At 41.0% G+C, this 24415-nt stretch overlaps 1 protein-coding gene across 4 annotated transcripts in view; it reads right to left on the bottom strand.

Moving 5' to 3' along the window:
* Positions 1-24415, bottom strand: part of LHPP (phospholysine phosphohistidine inorganic pyrophosphate phosphatase) — a 160920-nt gene that overhangs the window by 93353 nt on the left and 43152 nt on the right. For 3 of the 4 annotated variants that reach the window (XM_067533444.1, XM_067533448.1, XM_067533447.1), the window contains exon 6: positions 19059-19150. In XM_067533444.1, coding sequence (XP_067389545.1) covers positions 19059-19150 — 92 coding nt within the window. Of the gene's footprint in view, positions 1-17767; positions 17966-19058; positions 19151-24415 lie in introns of those variants that run through there. The other variant, XM_067533445.1, reaches the window with a different exon arrangement.

The following is a 24415-nucleotide window of genomic DNA, read 5'->3' as shown; positions in this document are numbered from 1 at the left end:
AGCTTCACTTTGAGATTTTGACTTTGTTTAATCCCAGAAACTCAAAGCAAATGTCTAGAGGTGGGAAGCATGAAGCAAAACCAGAGGAAAAGTTTACAGATACCCTGAAAAGTGAAATTGACAACTTTCACTCAGCTCCGATATTCAACAGCCACTGATCTGCTACTATTCAAATGTCCCGAGTGCCAATCCCCTTTCACTCCTGCACTTCAGTCTTGGCCCTCAAGGAGTCTGCCCTTAAAAAAACACTTTTCCTCACTTTCCTGATTTCTTGGCATCTCTGTGGACTAGTTAGAATGGACCATGTGGAGTCAATTCCTGACCCTCCATGGAATAGCACATCTGCCATCATGAATTGGCTCAGCCAAGGCCAGTCAGACATCCCTGAGACACCTCCTGGGGTCAATACCCACCAGGAACATTCTCATGATCAGCCAGTTAAATCCTAATAAGGGGACTGACGAAGTGAAGAGTATTCAGTTGTACTTGGGTTTCACTACCAGATGGGTTCTAACCTGCATGTGACAAGAATTTGTTTGTGTGAAATAACTAATAATAAAAACCTGCACTTGATCAAAATTTGCTCTTATTTTGTGTTTGTAAGTAGCTTTTTAGCCACATTCTGAGTCTGGACAGAATTTGGTTTCTGGACTGTGCTTGGGGTATTCTTGCTATAACAACAGTATAAATATGTAATGAGAATTTAGAAGGTGTAAGGAAAAATGGCTAATGGAGACTCCCAATTAAATAAGTGGCCTACCTCCACTTCGAAGGCTCCACAATATGCAGGGTGGTCTATTCAGCACTCCCTGACAACAGACAGAGTAAAGGCTTTCTTGTTAGGGGAAAAAAACCATAAAGGATTCCAAGAATGGCATCTGATGGGAAGAAGTCTGTGAGCCTGACCTACTGATTTCGGAGGAAAGTGCTCACTAACTCCTTTGTATGCTACGGCTATAAAAATGAAGCTAGACAAATACATCTGGAGAACTAGGTTCAGGAAACATTTGGGTCAGATTTAAATGAGCAAATCAAGATCCATTCATGCTCCTGGAACTCAGATTTTGAATGAGTCTCTGATAGTCTGAGCTAGCTGAGTTTCTCTCCTGACTCAAATATCAGAGCACAGAAGGGGTTCCCAGATGATCTAGTATCTAGCTATCTTAGGTACTTCTATGGCCTGCATGACCACAGTACCTGAGCAGCTCACAGGTTTTTATGTATTTATCTTCACAACACCCCTATGAGGTAGGGAAGTGCTGTTATCCTTCTTTTACAGATGTAGAACTGATGCCTAGAAAGGCTAAGTGACTTGCCCAAGGTCACAGAGGAAGTCTTTGACAAAGCAGGGACTTGAACTCAGGCCTCCCAAGTCCTAGAGGAATGCCCTCACCACAGGGAAATCCTTCCTCTCTATCCATAAGGGCTAGAAAGAGAGCACCTGTAATATTTTCTCAGTGCTATAGCATACAGCCCAGTGTATTACCCTCAAACAGGCGCTCTTTTTTATTTCTCCAGGGGCCACTATGGAGAAGGCTGGAGTTCACTTTCTAACAGTGAAAATTAGAAAGGGTAAATAAAGAGTCAGTCTCCACCCCAGAGAAGGAGCAGCGTCGAGGTTTCCATGTTATACTCTGACAGACTAGGGCCTGGAGGGTTCCAAAGGTTGGTAATAAAACACAGAACTTTTCACCTTCAGGTTACTGGTTTCAATCTGGCCCTGGTTAGTAGCAAGTGATGGTCATTAGCATCTGACAGATGCTTGATGAAACAAGCTGGAAAGCCCAGTCCATTTGCTAACGGAAAGGCTACAAAAGTTGACGGGGTGTGGGGGCATTCTCAGCCCAGAAGCCGAGGCCTAAGTGGGCAAGGAAAAGGAACCAGCTTCTCACCCCCTAAGAGTGCTGCCCTGGGTGATGCACACTAGGATAAGCCCAGGGCCAGTAAGTTTGCCCTGCCTATGCCATATCTTTTCAGCAGGGTAGATAAAAATCAATGATTTTTTTTATTTAAATCATCAATAAAATACTAAATTTCTCTCGTTTAAAAAAAACAACAGTTACAATTAAATCTCATCATAAACATGCTAAACCTACACTTACAGTCTCATAAAAATGAATTAATGGTTCTAGTCCAGCCTAGCTACCAGCTCTTGCTTCTTGAAAGTTCTGGGCTTTCAGTTTCTGTTTCAGTTTCTCAGCAGACTAAAGTCACATGTGCAAAGAAAGACACAGGCTGGATAAGAATGTTGTTGTTCTGTGCTTATGTGGTGGTGGAGCTGGGCCAAGCAAGGCAGAGGAGTTAGTCAAGACACTGTCTTAAAGACAGAAAAAAAAGACGGAGGCAGAGTAGAAAGGAACAGTGGAGTGGACTGGAAAGAAAAAGGGAAGACGTTATTCAGTATACACACAGCTTCCTATATTCCCCCACACTTTTGCCACAGGAAAAACTGTCATGGCTTCTGGGCGTAAGAGAAACCCTATCTGGGAATATTTTGAAGAAATTCCTTTCTTGGGTAAAAAAGGAAAAAGTGTCAAGGGTAAGCAGTGCAAGAAGGAGATGCAGGACCTAGTTGCAAGAATGAAACATCATTGTCAGCTGTCACGTGCGCAGTTTTGTCACAGACAATGCTGTAAATGTGGCAAAGATGAGAAGATACTTAGAAGAAGAAACGGAAGGATGCTCCTTAATAACATGGCTGCAGTGCCCATTTAATGCATCTTTTAGCCAAAGACTTAAGTACGTCTTCTCCAGGAATAAAAGAAAATGTTGTTGAAGTTGCAAAATATTTCTGTAACAACCATTTTGCTTCAGCTTCACTGAAGAGAGCAGGAGGATCCAAACTAATTCTCCCTCAAGATGTTTGATGGAATTCTGTGGTTCACTGTTTTGAACAACTTATTAAGAACTGGCCTATTCTCGTAAAACTTTGTGAAGAGACCCGTGATAAAATAAATGGAAGTATCTCATCCAAAGTATCTATCATTGGATTAAAGAGGAATGTAGAGGATATGTTCAGTATACTGAAGCCTATATCCATAGCCTTACACAAACTTCAGACAAACTATTGCTGCATTGTTGATGCTGTCAAAATTTGGAAGGCTCTTCAAGAGACATTGAAGAAAGAAATACCTCACCAGAAAATTAAACTGCAGGCAATAAAGAAGCGAATGGATCAAGCACTAACTCCACCTCATTTTCTTGCAAACATTCTTGACCCCAGATATAAAGGTAGATGCCTAACTTCTGAAGATGCTGCTGCTGCCATGACATGGGCATCTCAAAATCACTCCTCAGTTATGCCAGTCATAATAAATTTCAGGGCTGGAGCAGAACCATTTAAACAATACATGTTTACTGATGATGTTTTGAACAAAGTCACTCCCCTGAATTGGTGGAAATCATTAGCCAGGCACCTTGAAACAGAGTTTCTTCAGTTGCTAAGCCAACTTTTCACAGCAGTAGCATCCTCTGCAGGCACAGAGAGAATATTTTCATTATTTGGTGTTATTCACTCAAAGCTAAGAAATCGACTGGGAGTTGAAAAAGCAGGAAAACTCGTATTTCTGTTTCAGTCTATGAATAAAAATGAGAGTGGGAGTGGGGAAGATGAGAGCTAGTTGTAGAAGTTTAGTGTTGTGATGACTTATCTGTTAGAGTTAATAAACTCTGAAAATAAAAATTAAAAAAAAAAAGTTTAAGGACAGCCATCAGCCAGCAACTCAGAGATCGCTGCAATTGCAAATGTGAAACATTTATATCATATTTAAGATTTAGTTTAATAAAATATAAGTGCAATTGTGTTTGTGTGTGTGATTTAGTTCTTACCATTCCTAATGAGAATTATGTACTATTTCCTAATTATGTACTATTTCCTAATTTCCTATTTCCTAATTCTTACCACTCCTAATGAGAATTATGTACTATTTCCTAATTTCCTAATGAGAATTATGTACTATTTCCTATTCCTAAATTAATAAAAATCAAGTTATCTAAAAAATTACACAAAGATGCTGTAAAATGCTGTATTGAGTTGTAAATTAACATGTTTTAGTGATCAGATTTGCACCATTGTTTAAGAAACATGTGAAGAAGTATCAGTGGGAAACTTGATTTAAATCACCTTGATTTAAAATCAATCCCCCCCTGCTTTTCAGTCTCCCGGGCTGTCTATCTGGCTCCTGTTCTGAACACTACGTTAAAGACATTCACAAAGAATGACTAAAGCAAAGAGTAAGAAAGCTCTTTATTCCAAGGTTTACTCAAAGCTTATTGTTAGAAGTAGATCCTTAGTTACACCAGAGCTGTGTTTGGCACAGTTGAGGAGAAGCCAAGTGGCTTGAAGACATCTTTGTGCTCCCCTGATCCCTGGCAACCTTTGAGCAGGCTCTAGGTTGCTTTAAGTTGTGGTGACTTGTAACACCAGCTGAGGTGCTGTCAAGCTGGGCAGAGATCACCAAAGCACAACAGACATCCCACAACACTCCCACCTATATGCTAGGGAATGCAGGACTACATAACCAGTTATTAACTACACCAGCAGATGATTCTCACCTGCTACAGGAATTCTGAGCTTTATGGTTCCTTTGCCCAACTGGAATGATGCAAAGGTACTGCAGTGTGGGCCTGAATCCATCCTCTTGGAATAAGCATAATGGATGCTCCTAAAACCCTTTTTCTTACTCATTTCTTCCATCTCCTTCCTCTGTCTCTTCTCTCCTTCATTCCCTTTTCCCTTCCTTTCTTGATTCATGATCATTGCAAATGTGTTGCATGATTATTAGCTGACACAACTGTTTAGAGTTCCTTCACAGAAAGCATCATTCTGAAAGCTTTTCCAACTTCCCCTCCAGATGATGTAATCTTGGGCGGACGCCAGGTTAGGTTATGAGTGAAAATTTTTCACTTCAGGGTCAGACACTTTAAACATTCTCCTATTTTTAGGCCTGATTTCAGTCTCCTGCAGCCAATGGCTGAGCAAAACGGTCATATTATTCAACTGCAAATGTCTGTCATAGTTCAAACAAAGCTTCACTTTGTAGCAGGTAACAGTGCTCCACAGCCCAGGAGCTTCTTTTAAAGGAAGGCTGCAGCTGCTTTGCTGAGCGCAGCACACAGACAGTTCACATGGTGAAGAGAAACACTTCAAGCTCCCACCATCTATCAACCGAGACTGTAAATCCAAAATAACAGTTTGAATTTGATCTGGCATTTTAGAATCTTCTGCTGGCGGCATTATGCTGAGTGCAGCACTCTGGAAATTCACACCGTGGGAAATGCATCGCGCCAGATATAAACTGGAAATTGGCAGCCTCCAGGGGGAGGCCTCTTTTAGGACCATGTCGGCAGCAATGTGTGAAGTGCACTGTACAATGTGGAGCCTGAGTTTGGGGCTTAAAGAGATCTGATGCTCTCAAAATCTTGAAAGTTTACCCACTTGATATTGACCCTACTGCTCTTTGTCACCAACTAGCTGTGTGGCATTGGAAAAGGTCACTCTTTCCTCAGTTTTCCCATCTATAAAAAGGGGATAGAAATGATTAGGACTGAAAGGGACTTCAAGAGGTCATCAAGTCCGGCTCATTATGCTGAGACAGGATCAAATAAACCGAGATCATCCCTGACAGGTGTTTGTCCAACCTTTCTTAAAAACCTGCAACGATGGGGATTCCACAACCATCCTTGGAAGCCTCGTCCAGAATTTAGTGCAAAGTAAGCCCATTACTTCTTATCCTACCTCAAGGGAACGTGGAGAACAATTGATCATCATTCTCTTTATGACACCTCTAAACATATCTGAAAACAGATCAGTTTCCCCCTCAGTCTTCTTTTCTCAAGTCTACGTATGCCAAGTTTTTTTTAACCTTTTCTCATAGGTCAGGGTTACTAAACCATTTATCATTTTTGTTGCTCTTCTCTGGAGTCTCTCCAATATATCCACATCCTTCTTAAAGTGTGGAGCCCAGAACTGGACACAGTACTCCAGCTGAGACCTCACCAATTCTAAGTAGAGTGGGACAATGATCTCTTGTGTTTTACATATGACACTTCTGTCAATACACCCCAGAAAATTAGGTTTTTCTCCAACTGCATCACATTGTTGACTCAGTCAATTTGTAATTCATTGTAACCCCCAGATCCTTTTCAGCAATATTACTACCTAGCCAGTTATTCCCCATTTGTAGTTGTGCTTTCAATTTTTTCTTCTTAAGTGTAGCACTTTGCACCTGTCTTTACTGAATTTCTTCTTGTTGATTTCAGACCAATTCTCTAATTTGTTAAGATCATTTTGAATTTTAATTTTGCCCTCCAAAGTGTTTGCAACCCTTCTCAGCTTGGTATCATCTGCATATTTTATAAGCATATTCTCCACTCCATTATCCAAATCATTAATGAAAATATTAAATAATACTGGACCCACCACTGGCCCTTCAGGACCGCACTAGATAAACCCAGTGAACCACTGATACTTATTCTTTGAGTAGAGTCTTTCAATAATTTGTGCACCCACCTCATAGTAATTTCATGTAGACTACATAACACCACTTTGTTACTCCATTAGAAAAATCAGCTAAATGTCTACACTTGGCTTTGAACACATAAAGGCACTATATAAATGCTATATGGAGATGCCCAAATTATTAATCAAACTATTTTGCTTCCCCTATTCCAGGTTCTTTGTTTCCACATTAAAGTAACTCCCACTTGCAACACTGCACTGTCATGAACTACGACTGCATTTTTCTTGTGTACAGCCCTGTCACATATTCTCTTGCTGTTTTACATGCATGCTGTTGCATGGGTGGGGGAGGGAAGGAGGAACCAAACAGACAAATATTGATGAGTCTTCATTTATCCATATTTAATGTTGTACTGAAAACTGGCCAGGGAAGAACAACATAAGCATGGTTGTGATATGAAAATAGTCATTGTCATAGTGAAAAGAGCATGTAAGACACTTGGCCAAATTCATCCTCTTGAAATGAATGGAGTTAGTTCAGGAATGAACAGAACCAATTCAGTTTAGTTGAGAGAGGATAAAACTCTTTAGTGTAAAAGTCCAATTTCAGATAACTTAGATGCACAGTCATTGGAAGGTAATTTAGGCATATGTGTTATGTGTTCACTCAAGGGATTGCCCCAAAATAAGCTCATAAGCAGTACACACTGTAAATAATTTTAGGACAGCAATATGCCTACCATCTGGGAACACTATTCAAATATTAGACCCATCTCAAGGCATAACAACCTAGACTGTTTAAGAATTTTGTGTAAGCTCAAATGCTTGTCTCTCTCACCAACTGAAGTTGGTTCAATGAAAGATATTACCTCACCCAGCTTGTCCCCCTTTTAAAAGGACACATGGTCAGTGAAATGAAAGGTAATTTCTAAAGATGAGACAATCAGGAAGAAGTTACAATGTGTAACTATTTGTGTAATGTGTCACAATGTCTAGTCAGCTGGGGCTCAGAATCCTCTGTTTTATGTCAGCAAACTAATTGTGATTTTTAGGGAAGCAAACGGCTTGGATGTAAACGATGGCCACCACTGCGTATCCCAAAGAGCTCATTCAAAAGCACTGTCCATAAATTCTGAATTAGCTAATCTTCTGGCAAATCACAAATGACAAGGTTGAGATATAACCAAATGCAGTTGCTTGACAATGGGTGGAAACCATGATGACCTATCATCGTAATTGTTATGGTGCAACTCGTGCTCCTGGGTATCAACAGAGAATGTCAGCCACAGACATCTTCATCAGTTCCAATCCAACGCATTACATTAAACTGGGGGTGGGGTAGAGTGGAGAATTCTGTTCCTCAGTCAAACTCTCTTACTCAATCCTCTTTTGTTCCTCATTTCTCCCAATTATTTGTCATTCTTGCCAGGCCACACAAAAGAAGTGCTGGCGTATGAAGTGATTGTAATTTCACAGTAACAGCAGTATACTTAACCCACCACTTGACTGTTAATATTCTTTTAACTTTCTGTTGATCTGTCTGTGAGGTAAGGGTGTAAAGTCTTTGTAAGGAAATGAAATGTTACTCAAGCCATGGACTGGAGAGGCAACTTTAATATAAATACTCCCCCTTCCCCTCTCATCATGCCTTCAGCATCCTCAACCCTGCTTTAGAAAGGGTGCTCTTTGTAAGTGTAACAGGGTAGCTGGCCCCTTAAATGAAGCTGGGCCCAGCACTCCTGTTCCAGTCCAGGTATGCCTTAGTTTGCTGCAGTTTGCTTAGTTTGCGGAGGACAAGGTTGTCCCTGGGAGTTATAAAAGAGAGAGTGGGAGCTAAGAAGCAGGGTAGAGCTGGGCTGGGAGTTTCAGGGAGGGGATGCTCCTGAAGGGGGAAGCAGTGAGAGTTTTCTAGTGAGCAGTGTGGAACCCAAGCAGACAAGTGAAAGCTGAAGGCAGATGGGGGATCACCTGCAAACTTCCTCAGGCCAGAGAACCATAGCCAGAGAGAGCTGAAGGCTGACAGCAGCACAGGAAGATGCCTGCTGGCTCTCTGAGCCGGAGAAGGCTGGGGAATGATGGAGGGAGTGGCAAGCCCACTGATGTCTTCAAGCAACCGGAACTACACCAGGGAAGGAAACAAGATAGAGAAGCACCCCAGCTAGAGGGCCTGGGGCAAGGTGTGATGAGAGACCCCAGAACCGTACATGCGAGTTGGGGTGGGGCGTGGTGAGTCACGCTGGAGCCCCACTGGGTGCTGGACTGTTGGGAATAATGCATTATTTGGACTTTGCTGGAGGGATTCGGATTGATGGTAGTGGGATTTTTGGTAATAAATTAACACCACAAAAAGTGCTATTAATATACTCCCAAAGGGAAAGTGAGGTAAAGGGCTCTCAGCAGGGCTGCCCAGACACCAACATGAGGGCACTGAGGCGGCCACTCATTCACAGCAAGCATGAAAGACACAGGCAATGATAACTGACTCATATCTTCTACACGCAGAGAACCAACTTTTACTCTCTGTTACACCAGTGACTTTGGCGCAGAAGACTGTGAGCCGAGTTTTCAAATGTAGGTTTCTAAATTAGGGCAACCAGTTCAACATTCGGACAAGCAAAGTGCCAATTTGGGTATCACAAATTTGGACAGGGATGGGCTCACTCAGGCCCCCACATTTGAATACTGGGCTCCCTATCAACCTACAGGGTTACAACAGTCTGTAAAACAGGCCAAATGGTTTCTACCGTAACATAGATCCTATTGGCTGGTCAGATGGAAGCTCCCTTTAGGGTCACCTAATAGAGATGTTTATGAAAACTTTGGATCCTAATTTGAGTCTCAAGTGCAATACATGTGTATGATACAAATCCAGTAAGTCCAGTCACCAGATAGGGGACTTGCTTCATTAGATAAATCCACTGTGATATCTGCCCATCAACTGGAAGAGAAGTCCGCTGTTATTAGGCAACTGAAATTAGCCATCACAGTTATTTTGGGTCAAACTGCGTGAATTTTACTGCAAGAACTTTACTTAGGTTGTAAGCTGTTTGGGGCAAGAACCATCTTTCTGTTCTTTACTTGTGTTTGCTTAGCACTAAAGTCCTGGTCCATGACTGGTTCTAGGCATTCCCGTAATACAAGAAGAGTGTAAACCAGAAGAAAGATTAAAGTTTTAGGTACTGAGTTGCTTATTTCAATGGAGTTAAACTAGTGATGAATTTAGCCCATTTTTTTAAAAAAAATAAATGCTTCAGTTTTATCAGACTATCCAAGTCTAAATCAGATCCTTCCCTGCCATGCCATTTGCAGAAAGCCATTGCTCAATTATCATACAGACCAAAGAAGCCAGATATGACATTTAACATAGGGAGAAAAACACAGAGAGGAGGAACCTGAGTCTTAGTGAAACCACAGTTGTGCAGCTGTCTCAGCCCTGCTACTTCTGAAGCACATTTCAACACACTCATTAGCATTTTTACGGAAACAAAATATTTAGTTATTGGTAGTGACATTCATCACTGCTGTCAAATGTTGAGCTGGCTAATATTTTTGGCACACTGCAAATGACAAGTGTTGAGAAACCGTGTAATGTACGATTAACCCCCATAACTACTTTGCTGGGGAATTTTTTTTACTGCAACACTATATTAGCACTGAGAAAAGGCGAACTCCCCCACCCCACCAAAAAAGGCCTACTTCCTGCATTGTCTCGTAAGGCTGAATTACTAAATCTTGCACAGGAGGAAAAATTTGTGTTATAGTAGCAATTAGACCTTCACCCATCCATCATGAGGCAGAGAGGCTGCTCAGTGTGCTGTCTGGAGTAGGTGATTCTTTGGAGGTGCAATGGGTCTCTCTTTCTACACAGCGTATTGTGCAGTGGCATGAACACACTCCATGAGAAACTTTGGAGAGCATTGAACAGAATGCCTCTTATTATGCATTTCCATTTCAGCCACCACTAGAATTCCCCTCCTGTCATGAATTATGCATTTGTGGGGAGGGGAGAAATATAAACTAGTTTGACCACACATTTGGGAACCTGAAGTTACCAAAGAGCTCTATTATTATTTATGTAGTTGCAAAAACAGCACTATAAAATATAGGAACAGCACCAATCAAACAACTAGCCCCTGCTTGAAAGCGTTTATGCTATAGAGGGGCACATTTGGGTGGGATACAGTACAGGAACAAAACAGAACAGGGAGAAAATGGTAATTGAGGCTGGGATGCTTTTCAGAATAAGTGGTTTTTAAGTAATCTAGTTCCATTCAGCCACTGGGTTTTATCCCCCTGTCCTCCCATGTCCCTTGACCTATTGGTTCTTTCTGAGTGACGCTTTGGAGTAATTTTTTTCCCTCGGATCCCAGTACTAGGCAGCTATAGGCAACCTTTAAAACCACTATAGTCCATGTTAAACAGCTCCTTTGTGGAAGGGGAAGGAGGGACGTAGCAGAGCTGAAACTGATCAGGTCACTTACTTCTTTTTCATTCATGATATGAAAATTGTTCCCTGGTGTAAATCCTTGAACTCTGACCATTTATTAAATTGGGGCTGCTAAGGAGAAGTTAGTTGCTCGATGGCTATGGAGTGGGTGTGATGGGACTGCTGCTTATTATACCAATACCATCATATTGCTACCTTGTCTCCCTCTCCATTCCCCACTTGTTAATCTCTGTCTCTTGTCTCATCATATGCTTACATTATAATCTCTTTAGTATAGGACTGTCTTCTTATAACACGTGTACAGAACCTAGCAGAACTGGGTCTGAGACCCTAATGCGGGTCTCAAAAAACTACCACAGGATAAATGAATTAATAATAATCTCATGTCTCACTTCTGGTGCAAATCTACCACAAGTTGTGTGTTTGTTAGTTACTTTAGTGGGTATTCTGCCCTGAAACAAAGCACTTCATTATAAACTATATTTAACTGTAACTGGAGAAGGCCCATGTGGGAAGAAATTCCCTTCCCCACGCCAGGAGTTGTAGAGGCAGGCCATCACTTTACCACATGCAGTTTCTGTGGGCTCTGGAAGTTAGTGGGAGGAAGGGGCTCTGGAAAAGTCTATTTTCATTCTCAAATGAAAGCAGCTGCAGCAAACTCAGGAGTCAAAGAGCTGCCCCCTTCCACCGCAACACCCTCCGCATACGATAGTAGCATCTTTTCTTCTCTTCATCTACTCAAGTTGAGGAGGAAGCAGGAGGGGATAATACCCTTGGAACTCACCAAAAAATATCTATCCCGATAGGTGATCATGGCTGCAGTTCAAGAAGGTTAGATCAATATAAACTCACTGTAAACTGAGTGAAAGTTCACTACGGAACTGATCCAAAAGGGGTCTCATCTTCACTAGAAGAAAAAGGTATTTTCACATGTTAACTAACGTTTTAATGTGTTAAAATCCTAGCATAGACAAGGCAAGTTGTAGTTTTAACACGTGTTAAGGACACTGGTCAAGAATTTACCTCAACCAGCCAACATGTGTTAAAATTACGTTTGCCTTGTCTATACTAATTTTTAACACATGTAGTTAACGTGTGTTAGCTGATAGGTTAAAATACACCTTTTCCCCTTGCACACACATCACTATGGAGTCTTTCCATAGATTTCAATGAGGTTTGGAACAGCCCTTATCTGAGGATTGAAAGTCTAATCAGCATGACCTGAAATGACTCAGGATTCTCTCTCTGCTTCACTGTAAGTGGAGGTTCTCTATAGACTTGTTTCCTGTAAGTGGGTTCCACTGTCCTGTATCAAAACCCGTAAAATGAGAGCACACTAATGATTGGCTGTGGTCAGTGACACAGTGACTCTGGGTTTGTCTTCACTTACCTCCGAGATTCGGCGGCAGTCGACTAGAGTTACGCAAGCTACGCAAAAAACTTGCGTAACTCCCGTCGACGTCTCTGCTTTTCTTCTGCGCGCCGTCTTCACTGCATTGCGCTACTTGAGGAGGTGGTCTTATTATGTCAATTACTGGATCAACTGAGCGGGTCTTCACTGACTGCTCAGTCGATCCAGAGAAGTCGACCTGACGGCGGCGAATTTGCCGCCCTCAATGAAGACATAGCCTCAGTGAACAAGACTGAGGTTATAGCAACAGTGGGCCTGTTTCAGGCAGCCCTGCTACAAGGTAATAAAATGTAACTGTTTGTTGTACAGGGTGTCACAGGACTTCACTTGCTATTAGTGTGCCTTTGTTTAATGGGCTTTGAGAGCTAAACATTTATTTATGGATGGGCACTTTAATTTTTTAGATGCACTTGATTATTTAGGTTGATTTTTTTATGCATCTGATTATAAAAAGCCACCCCACCGTTCTGAATTAGGTTATAATATTATCTTTAAAAGAATGATATCTCCATCCACCTTCACTCTAACTACTTGCTCTCAATTTTTTTCCTGGCAAGCCAGTTACCAGAAGGTTGGCTGAATCTTTTTTGTTTTTAATAATAATAATTTAATAACTAGTTCTGACCTAGCTCATTTCAGCTGCAGACCCCAAAGCGCTTTACAAGAAGGCTGGTATTGTTATCCCCATTTTACAGATGTGGAAACTGAGGCACAGAGAGGCTATGTGACTTACCCAAAGTCAGCAGGCCCGTGGCAGGGCTGGGAACAGAAACCAGATCTCCTGAGTCCCAGTCTGGCCACAAGGATTGGGATCTCTCTTGTAACATCATAAGTATTTCCCAGATAAATAGCTGAATTTTCCCATCCCCCAAATTAACAAAATTTTATCTAATCATTTTTTTAATATCCTCAGGCAGTAGAGACTACTAAAAAGCCTCTAGAACTACTACGTGTTTGGAAATTGAGAAGCGGAAAATATTTGGGGAGACAGTAATCTAATAAAACCAGTTATACTAATTTTTTGTTTAATATTATTACAACAGCTAAATTTGCTCTGGGGCTAAGCTCTTGAGAACGGAATGGCCAGTTTCAACCTGGAATGAAGCTGTGCTGCCCAATCACGAACTCTGAAAATGTTGCTCGATAATGTAAATGCTACAGGACCTCCGTTAACAGCAATAGCACTGGTTACTGCAATATGGAACATGCGTACTGCAACCACATGGTTACTGCAACATGGAAGCTCCATGGACAGTGTTGCACTTTAGCTGGCAAAGGTTAAATCAGTTGCCGTGAAAGATTAATTATATACATCAGGCTTATTTTGTTTCCAGTGTATTGCACAGAGTAGTTCCATAATGTATTTTGGACATGATACTGCAGTCTTCTGTCAGCAGGCTGCTGGTGGGCAATGGGAACTTTGATGTAGTCCACAAAGACCCCACTCATTGTATCATTCCACTAGAAGTCATTAGTCTCTTCCTCCACTGATCCCATTTCAATGTACCTTATGTGAACATTTCAATCCACTGCACTGCAAAATTAAGACACTGCAATTCTGACCCAAACCTCTCCCAAACAGTTAATCTTTTACAACATTTCAGTACATAATAAAAGCTTAAAGATTGTGCATATTCTGCACAACCAAAGCAATCCTTGTAGTTAGGCTTATTTCAACCAGAGCCCACTATTTATAAAGCAATCACTGAAACAAAATGCGACTCAGTAATTCCTCTGCACTGCCAAGAATACTTGCACATTTGACATGTTGATACATCTGAATGCTGCTTCTGACTTTCTGCAGAGAGAGTTTAAAATGCCTCTGGGTACATTTCTGGCTCTGCTGTAACTTGCTCACTACAAAGACGAATCAGGATAATAAGCAGTGCTGCAGAATCAATTATTATCTTGGAAATATTAGTTTGATGTTGATGCCAACTAGCTGCAAGTGGAATTAGCACATATCCATTTTCCTCCACAGGAGAGGAGTTCCTCATTACACTACACGCATGTTCACTATAAAGACTCTGCTATGGAAATTTCACACATGTTCTCATATAAACTGCTTAAGGAATGCCAGATTCAGTAAATACACCATCTGACTTCCAAGCTGTGAAAATCCAGCTACCACTACGTTGTTCCCGCACCCCCCCCATATGGAATTCTGTGGTCATGCCCTGACCTCCACACTGGGTAGCCCTTAGTGAACAGAACAGAAAACTTTGCTCTCCACCTATATCGTTAACAAGCAACAATGCATACTTCCTGATGGTTTCCCAAACCTTTTCACCTGTCGCCAAATAGGCCATCTGGTCTTTGAGCCTCTTGCCCATTTTCAATGGGCAGAAATCTCTGAAGGTCCGTATGAAATCCCAGAATGCCATGGGAGTGGGTACACTCTGTAAAGCAGCAAGATGCAGCAATTGTCCACCTGAAATGCTCCAGATCATAGCAGAGAGAGAGCTCTACTCCTCCACAAGTGGGCAGATGGATTAAATCATTTGAGAAGGGATGACAGTGGCAGGTCAGGGCAAATGTTTGACTACCACTTTCCATCTGGGATTCACAGCTGATAACAATGGGCCCATCACAGCATCACTTGGCACACGTATAAAACTGAACCACTCAACCAACCAAACCTTCCTCCTACACCCTAGAAAACAGGGTGACTGATATCAACTCAAAAGAATTCCTCCCAGATAATACCTTGGTCCGTCCCCATCATCACCCTCCTCAGAACTGAGAAAACAGAAATTACAGCTAAATAATGCAGCTAGAATTTGTTACATTTTACAGACTGACCTGCTCTGTGTCTGGTTTGACTACAGAGTAGGAGTTTGGCATTTGGAGCTTGAAAGTCAATTCTAATACTGAGGAGGCTGATCAGATTCACTGGAGGCAGGAAACAGTGGGTCAGTCTTCCTGATCGCAGGGAAGCACCACCACAGGTAGACTGAGGGGCTTAAACTTTGAAGATCCAGCAGGGGCAGAACCAAGAAAGAGCCATTTACCATGACATCATCCCTTGTGTAAGATGATGCAGATCCTGTCATCATTCTTACATGGTAAACCATCCTCACTCTGAAAACAGCTTCTGTTGAGGCCCTCTTGGGAGAATAGCTCCTAGAAGAGCAGTGGTGCTATAGGGTAGGAAGCAGACCCATGCAAATACTTGGAAGTGTTAGACCTTCATACAAATGGCTTTCATCCTCCACAATTATCCCAAGATCCCAATGGATCTTGAGTCACCTTCTGCTTTCCTATGCCTTCCACAAAGCCAGTTTCTCTATCTAAGTTCTGATATGGCACCCATCACCATAGTAACTGTGCACCAAAGCACAAATTTCGCCCTTTAAAAAGACCAACATGACATTTCAGTTTGAAACTCAGTTTCCTGGCCGCTATGTGGGGCTTTCAATTTTTTCAATATTTAAACTTTTATGTAGGTATTTTGACATAAAAGATGTTCCAATATCAGGGTTTAACCAAGCAGTGGGTAACTAGCTTAGCTTCTTCAATAAACTAACATCCTTGGGTTCTTCTAGAGTAAAAAAATAGTTTATAAAGTTCAATAAAGTGGTAACATTGGATCAGTTTCCCCTTCATTTACACATGACATAACTCCTTCCGGATTCAACAGAGCTACACACATTACTGAAGACAGGCCTGGGTTACCTAAGGCAGAGTGATCTCCAGTAACTTTGGTGTAAATCAGAGTGACCCTACTGAAATCAGTGGAGGTGCCCTGAAGCCAATGTAACTGAGACAGAATGTCTGTACTTCAGGGGTAAGCATATCATGCCATAGATCTAATGGGACTTGGGGGGTACAGTAGAACTACTCAGACTTACAGAATGCTAGAGTAAACTGCCATATATGTGGTAACTTGTGAGAATAGTCTAATTCCCATTTATGCATCAGTGTGTTGGGAAACACGACTGAAACAGTTCCTATCCATAATTCCTCTCATTTGCTCTATATACCAAGGCACACAAGCTTTTTAGCCTGACTCTGCCTCCATTTTGTTGTGGGCAGCCAGCAATCTCCTGGTTCAAATGGAAGAAAGCTGTTCATCGACCAGAGGCATAAAGGGGGTTATCTGACACACTGAATGAACTCAAGTTTGGTGAGTTGCAAACCTTTCATGGGTAAAATCTCTGGAAAGCCAACTGTGCTGACACCCAGAATCTGCAGTATGACATCCTAGTAGAGCATTCATGGTGTACGCTGATTTTGCAAAATCAGTCTTAGTTTTCACGGAAAGAGCGTTAGTTACATCAAGTACTGAAGTACAGTATATGTTCTAATGGCGCCATCTAGAGGTACTTGTGTGTCGCACACATCTGCGTGCAAAAGATATATATCTGTGTGCAATTATGGAATCCAGAAATAACATCATACCATAAGTTTTTAGGCTGTATTAGGAATCTGTTTTTAAATCAACCACAGAATAATTTTGCTCTTCTTTTATTTTTAAAATTTCTTGCCTATCAGTTTTCATTCAATATTTGTTTTTCTCCAATCCTTCATGATTCCTATTGTGTTCTTATTTATTTTCCACGTACATTAAAATAGTAGTTTATTGGTTTATTGAGAAACCAATGTATCTTTATCTATTTGTATACAAGACATATTGTTTGATTTTATTGGTGGTTGCTACGCACAGCAATTGGAATAGCACCAGGTGTTCAATTCAGAATGGGATGCCACTATTTTTCATACCCATATAATGGTGTATGATTTTGGAGGAAACAAACACATACTTTAATGTGAAATTTAAAGAAGGACAGAAGGAAACATTCTTTTTCTATCCAGAGCAACTGCCCACTCTCTGATGGCTGGAATTTATGTGAATCATAGTTCAAAGAAGCAAATATCTTTCTGACATGTGAAAAAACAATATTCCCATTTTTATTTTCAGCTATCCAAAAGGCTGTATTCCAGGGTCTCCTGTGGGGTGCTGAGAAATTGAAATTCTCAGCACTTCAGAGAGGGTGTTTGGTGTTTCAATCCTAATGTAGCTCTCTTTTCAGGAAACATATCCCTAACTGACTGTGTGACATTAAGATGTAGATTTTCAAAGCGGTACAGGCTGATCTCCATCAATATCAATGAGAGATGAGCTGTTAAAAACAAGTCACTTTGAAAAACTCCCCTACGGAAATTAATGAGATTCTATAGATTATAGATCAATAACCTGAGTAATACAAAAAAAAATTTTTTGTACAGAGATTTATTCAAATGGGTAGAAAAATTATTTTGGGATTTTATTTACTAATGCTTCAAAATGTGAGTATAAAAATAAACCATACCTCATAATTACCTATTTCCTGCAAACTGTTACAAGAATTGGGAGAGCAGATGCTATTTAGGTTTCAACAGTCTGTGTCCTTGCTAATCCAAACCAAATCGAGACAGAGGAACATACTCCCTTGAAAATTAACAAACATATTTCATACAGGTCCATTTCATTCATCTGTCCATCCCGCTTCCTTATCTCTGGCAGAAAGAATGCTATCGCAATATCTCATTTTGCTGCATCAGCATTTCCAGGTTCAGCAAAATTACATTTTGGAAATGAAACAGATATTGGATACTTGGATCACTTAGCGAAGGAAAGGGAGCATAGCCAGATACACAGGTGGGCCTAGCAAAAGAAAATGCATTCAGGGTCCATACAATTAAGTTTGATCCGTTTGCAAAAGCCTGCTCTCATCAACCAGTGGGCAGCCAGGGTGCTAAGTGAGAGAAAATCCACCATATCCCAGATACCTCAGTGATGCGTGTGGTATAAATGCCTAAAGATATGAATACTATATATGGAGGTGCCCTGTGATTGTGGTGGGCATGCTTTCAACAGATAGCATCTGGATAGACTTGAAATATCCAGAACTACTGTGTGCTTCAAATGTAACTTCTCACCAAAAAATACAAAAGAGCTAATATTAGGTCTGATTTTGTCATCTTGGCCTCACTGGAAGTTGAGAGCTCTGGCATCCTGCACAAGAAACTCAGAAACTAGTAGGACTGGCCCCTTAAATTTTGCACTTGGATTACCTGTTGTGGTGGAATTCAGCCAAGCAGACAGGGCATCCTCATCTTTAAGAGCAATGGTGCAATTTGTGAAATATCAAAATCAAGTGTAGAATAATTCACACAGCCCATCAAACATTTTCACTTACAGCAATAAGACCTAAGGCAGACTTTATCAAAGAAACAAAGGACTGTTGTGTGTATTGCAGATGACTCCTTTGTTCACACACAAACAAGTTTTATTAAGAATGTGTGCGCTAGAAAGGATTTTTTTTTTTTAATAATCAATTAACGTGGATCTGATCTCCAAGGCCCAACTTCCACTTGTGCACACACAATTTTGTCCAAAGGGTGTTTAGCTCATGGAAATTCTAATGTCTGCCAGAATCTAACAATAGTATAGGCAGAGATTTGTGCTGAAAAAGTGGTTGCATAGACTGATGGCAAAATTGTGCAGCCACTAGAGGAGAGCTGGTGGAGGCCCCTGGGAAAATGAGGTATGGCACGCTCACTTTGCAGCACTATTTTGAAACTGCACTGGGCACAATGCCATAATTCCTCTTTCCCTTTTAATTTAAAGTGTTACAAAAAGATTGGAGCAATCTGTACCTGAAGAGAAACGTAACACAGCAATTCATACTCTACAGATATATTCCTTCTTTCCATGACAAGCCGTGTGGAGTGTAAGGTGTATAATGTGCACTGACCTGTACTTCCCTGTTCGTACTTGTAGAGCTCTCATACCGCACTGCTGGGCACCTCCTACATCATTCACAATATCATCTCCAATCATGATGGCCTGTCACAGCAATGAAATACAGACAAAACTGGTGTCAAGCAAATTTTATTTCTGCAATACTTCATCTTTCTTGACATAATAAACTGCTTGATTTGATGTTTAATACTGCCATCATACAAATTAAACAAGATAATAGTGCCATCATATTGATTAAAAGTCATCCTACCTTGAATATAATTCATACTGTACCTCTGCAGGCCATACCACTGAGCAGTATACAGCCACACAATTTGAAATTAAATCAGAAGAGTCAAAAATGATTTGGCACCATACAAAAACAATACTGAAATTCATAAAGTTAGTCCTGCATTCCTTCCAAACATGTTTTTATGTTTTGGTGATGGCCGTTAAGATAATATTAAGTTGTAAACATTTTCTTAGAAGTTATACTGTAAAGGCAGATCAAAATATTTGCAAATCTATTTCCAGGATCAATGAAAAATACAACTTGGGAAAGTTTATTCTCAAATCGCACTATGGGAAATATGGAAATTTGGAAAGTCATGCATTCTAAAATAGCTCAATGTCGTGTTATGCAAAAATACATAGCATTTCCAGTATGTGTGTAGCAACAATCCTGTCATAATCAGTTATTGTCTATGTAAGTGAAATATACGCAAACTAGAGTATGTTGGTTACAAATCAAAATTTAACTGAGAAAAGTCTCTGTGCTCTGTGTAGAGGATGTGTGCCAAGTGAAAACTATAAGCTTAATGAAAATATGTACTGTGCATGCTCAATAAACATAGTTTTCATATGGTGATATCTTTGTTAAATCAAAATCCATTTGTTTCAAACCAAACAAGGCACTAGAGCCCTAAGTGAGGCCTCTGTCTATGACAAGGTTCAAGCCTTTGCTGTCACCCTGCCTTAAAAAGAGTGACTGGCTCTTTTACTCCACTCCCTTGGATTTAAAAATGGCTGACTGCTTTATCTCAAACTTCCCTTCCGCCCATAAACAAAAAGAAAAAAAAAATCTGATCAATCACAGAAAAGTTCAGCTCCAAATTGTGATTCAGCATTCTTTCATCACCCAGTGAATTCTGGATTGCACCCAAGATAAATGAAGGCAGTTTACACTGCAGGTGTATTACAGGGTAGACTGGGAAAATGTCTTGTTCAAAAACATGTCATATAACATATTTTAGCTACCAGTTTTCACACGACTCTGCACCTAACTGTATACAGGTCAGTTGTGTTTGAAAACGTATTAATTAGTTACATGACCGTGTTATCTTAGCCGCAACTTTGCTACATTAGCTGCTTAACTTGCAACCTTAACTAAAGTGCTACCAGATTTCCACAATAATTATACCTCGCAATTCTCTCGCATTGTTAGGAAGAGTCCTCATTTTTCGCCTAAATTTACTTCTCTGCCACATAAACTTGTTATCTCAATTATTCTAACATTGGCACAACAGAAATATAGATTTGTTACAATGAGGTTATTTTTATACTATATAAATTGGTCTCACATTTTAAGCACTCTGCCCTACACTTTACTTTGTCTCCCTCGTTACAGGTCTGTGTCCCACGTATGGGCCTTTGTAGGTTAAGAGACATATTTATAACTGGACCAGGATTGCATTAGATGGCATCATGTTACCAAGAATAGCATCGAGGGGACTCCACTGAGCATGCATAGAAAGTCAGCCTAGCATTTTTCCATCTGTGTTGGGCTGATAAATAGGCCCTTGTCAGAGAGGTCATGGGAATGAGTCACGCACAACAAAAATGCGGGTTGGCTTCTCTAGTATCCATATTCTAAGGAGAATTCTGATTTGTTTTTGTGTTTGTGTGTTTGTGGCTGGCAACAGCTTTAAGAAAATAACATACAGAATCTTTCTATTTGAGGCATCATTCCAGTTACCACTTCTAGCTAATATTAAAACTTCTTCACTAGCCTTTTCCTTGCAACACATCTTTTTAATATACAATGCAGCCAGATAGCAGCACGGGCATCAAGTGTACCCCATAATGAGGGTCAAATTTAAGAGCCTCTGCTGTATACAGTCACACTGTTATCCCAGCCCCCATTGCTGCTGCTGTTTATATAGAGAGCATAAATGAAGACTCACAAGCTGAAGTTACAGAAAAATTTGGTTGCCATGGCAAGTTGGGTTTGATGCTGGGAAGTGAATGAACCATTTTCATAGATTCATAGAGTTTAAGGACAGAAGAGGTGACATGATCTGGCCCTCAGGCACCAGACCTGATAACTATTAAAATGCTCAATTTGTAGCACTCATGGCACTATTCTGTGTCTACTACATTATCTCAAAGAGTTTAAGGCCAAAGGGACCATCAGATCAACAAGCCTAACCTTCTGTATGTACACCCCAGATCATTAAGTTTCACCCACTTACTCCTGCACTGTGCCCAATAACTTATGTTTGACTAAAGCACGTCTTCCAGAAAGGCATCCAGTCTTCACAGTGATCCACCACTTCCTTTGGTAGTTTGTCCCAATTGTTAACCACTTTCACTACAAGTGACAGTTAAAAGTTTGTGCCTAATTTCTAATTTGAATTGGTTTGGCATCAGCTTCCAGCAATTGGTTCTTGCTATGCCCTTCCCCACTAGACTGATGAGCCCTCTAGTACCCAGTATTTTCTGCCCATGAAGGTATATGCACACTGTGATCAAGGCACCTCTCAATCTTCTTTTTGATAAGCCAAACAAACAGAGCTTTTTAAGTCTCTGACTATATGGGCATTCTGTCTAGCAGCCCTGAGAACATTTTTGTGGCTATTTCCTGCATCCTCTCCAATTTCTCAACATCAGGGAGAACTGGGGACTGGCATGAGGAAGGAGGCAGCACCACCCTTGAGGTTTCAGTGTGATGGAAAGGGGGATTCCCTGCTGGAGTGCCAGCTGGATAAATAGCAAGGGAGCCAAATAGCCACCTTCTTCCTGATCTAGCACCAGAGCTCCACAATGCTATCAGCTGACAATGGGGGCCAGTAACCCTCACACACACACAGCACCACAGGCCATTGGGAAAAGGAGCAGCAGTAGAGCCTCTTGCTTTCCCTCCAGTCATCTCTCATCCACAAACATCGGTTTGAGTGGCTTCTAATTTAGCCCCCTCATCATCAAACTCCTCTCTCTCCCTTCAGGCAGCTCTCCATGACTATTGGTGCTCCAGGGCAGCAATACCTCCATGGCCCCTGAATGGGAAATAGAAAGGGATCAGAACCCATGGAGAGTCAGTGGAGGGTACAGGGGGATAATATGAGTGAGTTCCTCGTCTTCTGCGTGATAGAAGGACCCTACTGCTGGCCTGGCCATCCTCAGAATCAGTGCAGAACTCCCTTTCACAAGAGCAGGGGTCTCCTTGGCACTGGGGACTGTAAGGACTTGTCTACACTGCAGTTAGACACCCACTGCTGGCCTGGGCCAGCTGACTCAGGTTAAGGGGCTCACGCTAAAGGGCTGTTTAATTGCGGTGTAGACGTTCAGGCTTGGGCTGCAGCCCGAGCATGGGGTCCTCCAACCTAGCAGGGTCCTAGAGCCAAACAGCCCCAGCACCATGAACCTGAGTCAGCTGGTGCAGGCCAGCCACGGATTTTTAACTGCAGTGTAGACAGACCCTAAGAGGACATGAATTCTTAAGGAAATGGGTCTTCACTCCAGTTCTAAAACCCTAAAAGGGGATTTCCTTTGAAAAAAGAAAACCATGAAGATGGGCTTCTGAGGGATCTGAGCACTTGTTATGGCTGGCTGAGAAGGTTGCTCACCAGTAGTGTGTTATATTCTGCACAGACAAGTTTTCAGGCAAGAAGACAGTCAGCTCAGAAAGTGCAGCTGCACATGAGCACTGATGCCTATCCAGGCCAGCTTGTGGCATACGCATACAAAAATGTACTTCAACCCCTGGGGATTTCATAGATTTACTATCGGTGAAGGGCAATAATCACAAAAGGAGGAGCAATTATTCCCAAATCATTTAGGATTTTAAAAAATCATTGGCAAGAAGATAGAGGTCAAGAGGTGCACTGTCAAGGGAAATAAAAAAACTCTACCTGTCAAACCTAGGTTTAACTTCCTCCCTCTGACTGTAATATGGTGAGTAAGAGGGAGAAAGAGAGGGAGAGAGAGAACTGAAGGTCCACACAGCCACTGAAAGCAAGAATTAAAAGATCTCCATTTGTGATCACATTTTAAGTTCTTTCTTTTTACAAATCCACTAAAAATTTACCAAACAAGACAAAATGTACTAAAGCTGTCAGAAAACCTTGACATTATTAACCTGATACAGCTCCTCCCAAATTTTTTAATGTAATATATATTTTTCTACAGCCTATAAAATGCAAAGAATGAAAGAGGATTTATGGATATATTTCTTGAAAGAATCCATATTCCCTAAAAATTACACTTTAAAGGGGAGCTGGCTGGCTCAGGGAGATTGGTCATTATATATTGTATATTTTAAAAATAGCCTTTTATCTCCAGGATGCTGGTTCAACTCCAACCCCAATCAGTAGTGAGGGGAAAATAGTTACCGTGAAATGGCTGCTCAATGACTTCTGGCAACCACAAAGTAATCCCTCATGGACATATGACCATATCATAGAAATCACCACCACAACTGGAAATCTTGTTGGCAGTCTGAACACAGAGGCCAAAGACAGAATGGACTGAACCATCATCTCACCTGCAAAAGTAGTGCATGCTAGTAAGGCTTAAGGCACATTGGTAGGGCAGTGGAAGCTCTCTCTTGCTGTACCTGTTCTGTGAATAGTGGAGTTTATTCTCCAGGATTGCCAATCAGGCACTAAATTCTCCCTCTCTCTCACACACGCGCGCGCACACGTATACACACACTTTAAAGAAAAAGAAATTAAAGATTAAGATGATGAATAAAATAGTCAAAATATCTATGCTAAACAAAAAAAATAGCGTTGTGTTTTTACACACTTAACCCAAATCACATGCTGTATTCTGAAGTGAAGTGCATGGAGAAAGTAAATGGATAAAATGTCAACAAAATATCTATGCCAACTTAAACAGAATTTTAATACCATGTATCCTCCTGGAATAAAAAATATTTTTATATAAGCAGATTTTCTCTACAGGCTTAATAGCCATAATCATATTAAATGTGACTGGGATATACAGCAATAGAAGTCTGTATGCAAAATCTTAAACTAATATGTTAAAATCCTTTGTAAGAGAAATTTCTTGTATTTACTTTTCTCCTCTTTCCCCTCGGCCTGATAATCATCTCTAGGCTGTGAGATCCCAATTAATTTTAAAAGGACG

This window comes from Emydura macquarii, unplaced genomic scaffold (assembly GCF_026122565.2).
Source record: "Emydura macquarii macquarii isolate MOO-44397 ecotype Brisbane River unplaced genomic scaffold, CSIRO-AGI_Emac_v2 contig_3343, whole genome shotgun sequence".
NCBI lineage: Eukaryota > Metazoa > Chordata > Testudines > Chelidae > Emydura > Emydura macquarii.
The sequence above is the reverse complement of the archived record's forward strand: the minus strand, read 5'-3'. Positions and strand labels throughout refer to the sequence as shown.